Source organism: Chenopodium quinoa, unplaced genomic scaffold (assembly GCF_001683475.1).
Source record: "Chenopodium quinoa cultivar QQ74 unplaced genomic scaffold, ASM168347v1, whole genome shotgun sequence".
NCBI lineage: Eukaryota > Viridiplantae > Streptophyta > Magnoliopsida > Caryophyllales > Amaranthaceae > Chenopodium > Chenopodium quinoa.
In genome coordinates, this window is record NW_018742329.1 from 7,091,076 (window position 1) to 7,096,389 (window position 5,314).

The 5,314-nt window shown below is 28.9% G+C and overlaps 1 protein-coding gene across 1 annotated transcript; it reads left to right on the plus strand.

The window, feature by feature from the left end:
- LOC110692212 (protein DOG1-like 4) lies at positions 1–879 on the plus strand. Its single transcript, XM_021869214.1, has one exon. The coding sequence runs from the start codon at positions 1–3 to the stop codon at positions 877–879; it is 879 nt and encodes a 292-aa protein (XP_021724906.1).
- The last annotated feature ends 4,435 nt before the right edge of the window (positions 880–5,314 follow it).

A 5,314-nucleotide genomic window follows, 5' to 3' on the forward strand; every position in this document is an offset into this window, starting at 1 on the left:
ATGAATACTAATTTAATTTTGCCATTGAAATATCCTGCTGCTATTTCTACTACTTCTATAGTAGAAGAGAAATTCTGTGCTTACTATGAGAGTTGGCTCAAGCAACTCGAAATTCATCTTCAGCAGCTTGTTTTAGGCCGCCACCCGAATTACGACGTCGTGGTGGCGACCTTGATAACTCACCACAAAGAGTTCTATGCGGCCAAGTGGGCCGCAGCTAGGGATGATGTGTTGTCTTTCTTTTCGCCTCAGTGGGCTAGCCCACTCGAGGCGGCTTTCACCTGGGTTACCGGGTGGAAACCCTCGACCGCGTTTCGCCTTGTCGAGTCACTCCGTAAGACCCGGGCACCGCTCACTAGCCTCAGCCTGCTCACTGATGAGCAGGCTAGCAGTGTTGCGGCGCTCGGGACGAGGATTAAGCATGAGGAGCAGAAGGTGGAGATGGATTTGGAGAGGCTGCAGATGGCTATTTGTGATTTGAAGATGGTGGGGTTGGCGAAGATGTCGAGCCGGAAGGATTTTAACGAGTCGAGCCGAGTTGAGGATATGGTGAGTGTGGCTATGAAAGGGTTGATGGATGGGATGGAGAAGGTTCTGAAGATGGCTGATTATGTTAGGCTTAAAACTTTGAAGGGGATTTTGGATGTTCTTACTCCAAGGCAAAGGGTTGATTTTTTGGCTGTTTTTGCTATGCTTCAAATTCAAATTAGGAAATGGGGCAAACAAAAGGCTGCTAATGATACTGCTAATAATAAAACTACTAATGATACTACTAGTAATGATACTCCTACTGCTACTCCTACTACTGCTAATAATAATGGTGATACTACTAATACTATTGATAATATTGAAAATGTTAACCTCATTGCTCTCGTTTAACCGAGGAGTTCTTATATACACCCTGGTGCAAGGTGCAAAATAACCTTGAGTGTGCTTTTGTACTGGGGCGTGTATAAGAATTTTTAAGTTGAACTAATTAATTAAGAATCAGGTTAATATAGTTTTAATGTTCTAGCTAGTACTAATTTTCATCTAGTTAAGTATTGGTCCTTAAATTTGGATCATAATAAGCAAAAACAGCTAGAAGCTAAGTTTCTCGTTGATTGTAATGCTATTTCCGGTCCTTGTGGTATTAGTGTTGGAATAAACTCAATAAAATTAGTGTTATATAAGTATCTAGTTTGAATTTGTATTACTTTTACTATCTCTTTATTTCAAGTCCATATTTATTTAGCCTTTTGGTTTAACTACATATATACGCTTACTTTAAACAAGGGTTTTATCATTTTTTTTATCTAATTATAAAGACAGATAATATTGCTTAAAAAATGGATTAGTCTTAGACTCTTAGTGTATCTTAATATTGATTATTTTTGTTTTTTGTTTAAACATTGTTAACTAAAGACATGAATGTGACATGAATGGTACAAAAAACAATAATCAAAACACTTTATGTATTATACCAAATACTCTGTAATATACTATATTCGAAACCACTTAGGCCCTTGTTTATTTTATATCTCTACACTCTACTATTTCATGCATGAGAAAGTTAATTTGTTTCATGCATGAAAAGTGAGAACTATGAAAAAGGTTCTTAAATTTGCCAAGTGTTTATACTCTTGCTAACTACTACATACGTACGAAGAATTACTCTCATCTACACCACTCTCCTAAAAACATGACAATTGATATTTTTAGCTGTGTGATTAGAATGATTATTATCAAAAGTTAATATTTTAAAAATGGAAAAGATTTGCATGTGTAAAAAACCTAGTTTACAATAATATATATTGTTGTGAACTTGATGTTCATATGCATGCAATTGTCGTTATGTTGAGCATAGTAACCCTAATTTTAACACAATAACCTTTATTAAAACTTTCATGTGTGACCTTAAATATATATTATTGTGAACCTGAATTATATACATGTCAGAGTGTCAGACGTTACATTAAACATAGTGACCCTAAATTTAATATAGCAACGTTTATTATATATTGACGAGAAGTATATTAAAACTTTTATAAAAAAAAAAAATCCTTTATGACCTTTACAATGATAATAATTATGAATTTTATTTTAACATATTAACCTTTCTTTTTACATATTAATTTTTTTTATTAATAAAATGACCATAATATCCCAAATATTAGTGGTCTAAAATAAATTAATGTGAATTGAGTCTTTTTAAGATTTTGTATTTAAAATATATATTTGTCTAGATAAATTTAACAAGACCCAAATTGACTATGATTTTTTGTTATAATCTAGCATCCCAACAATAGAATAATGTATCTCTTTTATTTTATAAATTAATAATTTCTTGATTGTATGTGTTGAATAATCCATTTTTATTTAATAAAATCACCTCTCCCTTATTACAATTTTTTTTAAAAAAATATATAATAATTTATTTGTCTAGATTTTAATTATTAATTTAATGTTTATGTATATAGGGAGGAGATAGTTATAGACATATTTTTATATGTATTTTGGTACACATAGAAGTGGATGTTTACATGTGTGATTATATTGTTTTTCATTTGAGGTGATATTTTTGCCTTATTTAAAAATTTTAAAAGGACATTATATTGTACACTAATCTAATCTTATAATAACTTTTCACATGATAAATTATACTTAATTGGTAATCATCAGAAATAGTCAGAGAATGCATGTAGAGTAAGTAAATTGCACAAAGTATAAAACAAACAAATTTATTAAAGAGGAAAATAATTTTTTTATATGTGGTCTTACCAAGAAAGTTTCTATCTCATAAGTTGCAAGTGATGAAGTATGAAACCCACTAAAGTCAGGTTACTTGTAACATTTTATCAGTAAATTATGTGATTTGCCAACTAAGATGTAGCTGGCAAGAATAAATATCATGTTGCATGCCCGTCAAACGGTTAGGACTTACTTATAAAAAACAGACTGCTTTAATTACCGGACAGTACAACCTAACAAGGTTTTATATTATATCTGTTCTTTATTAATTACTACACAAGGGTATTATTTGTGAGACAAATTAAATATTCTTTTGTTACGTAGCACGTACATATAATAAAAAATGGAGCTAATATATTTCTTTTATATTATATTAGTCTAAACATTTTTTATTTGAACAATCAATAATTTTTGAAAATTTATTTAATTTGTGCTTTATACCTAGAAACATAAATTAGTCATGTATCTTGTAAGATTTTTTACCATTTTATTTTTGAAATATAAACTTTTTTTGTATAGAGTTTCTATTTGATAAATTGAATGTATCTATATATACTGCACATATATTGCACGTATATTTCATGTATATAAACAAATTAGGTGTATGTGAGGACTATGAGATGAGGGAGTAAGAAAATTGAGTAGTAACATTTTCTTAATAATAATTAAAACAATTGATTTTAAAATCATGTATTGGCAAACATTGTTACAAAAACGTAACAACTAAAATGAAACAAAAGACGACCTTGTTAAATTAGATAAAAAGAGTTTCGATAAAAAAATAAACTTATCTGACCGAATTAGATAGTTTAACTATACAAAACAACTATTTTGGTTGTTTGGTAAAAGAGTACTTTTACTGAGTTAATTGAGTTAAAATCCACTAATTTCAAATATAGAACCGATTAGATTAGTTGATTGAGAAATTTTAAACCTATGATAATTTTGTACTTATATTAAAGTTGTTATAATTTGCATCATTGACAAATCTAATACTTATGTCTTTATTCGTGTTTTACATGCTAAAGTAACAAAGTAACTACAAGTTACGCTAGATCTTGAGGTCCTAGGTAATTGGGGGAGTTAGGCTCAATTTTAGGTGGTGGTGGTGGTGGCGGTGGGCTGTCATCGCCGGCCATGCTGTACGGTGGTTGTTAAAAAAAAATTCTGTGAGAATTAGTGGCTCCGATACCATGTTAAGATTGAAACTGAATCACTTGATCATATTATTTCAAGATCACAAATATTTATACAATTACTCTCCTTGAGCAACAAAGGAAGAGATTTAGCAAATATAATCATACTAGGAAACTAATTATCTTTTCCTAAGATCAGATAAGCTAGAAAATATATCTTGCATCACAAATAATATATTATAGAGATACTGTCATATTTTTCCTAATAGCTACCTAGCAATCTTATATAGACGAGGTCTTAAAAACAATGTCATGTACGTACCAAACATGGCCTTATAGACTTATATGGCTTATATATAATAGAAGTCAGCGTACAAAATTCTCATGGCCTTGTAAACTTATAGTTGAAATATGACCTACAAAAATATCATGTTCTATCACTTATAAGCACGTAACTAATAATGCACTACAACTTATCAATCTAAATTTTAATTTTAAATGTGATTTCTATTACAAATATGCTGCTATCAAGTAGTTAATTCATAATTTTTTAAATAACTTTAATTTTATCTCCTATTTTTGTAAGTGTACTTCTTTTATATAATTGCAGAGTCACTTAACCACAATCTCCCAAGTTCACAATCCTCAAATTCTATTGATCAAAATTATATATAGAATAAGTTCATATGTGAGAATTCATACTTATATGAGAACTAATCTATAATTTAGAACACGTGAGTAAAAATTTAGAACATACGATTAAAAATTTAGAACATGCGACTCAAATTTAAATAAGAACACATGACTAATAATTTAGAACATATGAATAATAATTTTGAACATGTGTTTGAGCAATAATTTAGAACATCTGATTCAAGAATTAGAATATGTGAGTAAAAATTTAAAAAATTTGTTTTATGAAATTTTGAACATATGATTAAAATTTAGAACATCTGATTTAAAATTTAGAACGTGTGAATAAAAAATTTAGAACACTTGGTATAAAATATAGAAAATGGGAGTAAAAATATTGAACATATATGTAAAAAATATAGAACATGCGAGTAAAAATTGGAACATATGCTTTCGAATTTAGAACATATAACTAAAAATCTTAGAACACAAGCACGCACGTTTTAAAATTTAGAACATATAAGTTAAAATTTTGGAATAAGTCATTCGAAATTTATAACATCTAACTTAACTAATTTATGGTTTAGAACATGTGAGTACTAATTTAGAACATCTGATTTAATTTAGAACACTTGGAAAAAGTTTAGAACATACGAGTAAAAATTTAGAGCATAAAAGTGTTCTCACATAAAAAAATTCTCACATAAGAAAAATTCTCACGAGAGCCTCCCCCTATTATATATATATATATATATATATATATATATATATATATATATATATATATATATATAAACACTAATAATTACCCTACC

Coding starts and splice junctions, on each gene's coding strand:
- LOC110692212 (XM_021869214.1), top strand. CDS start 1: ATGAATACTAATTTAATTTTGCCATTGAAATATCCTGCTGCTATTTCT.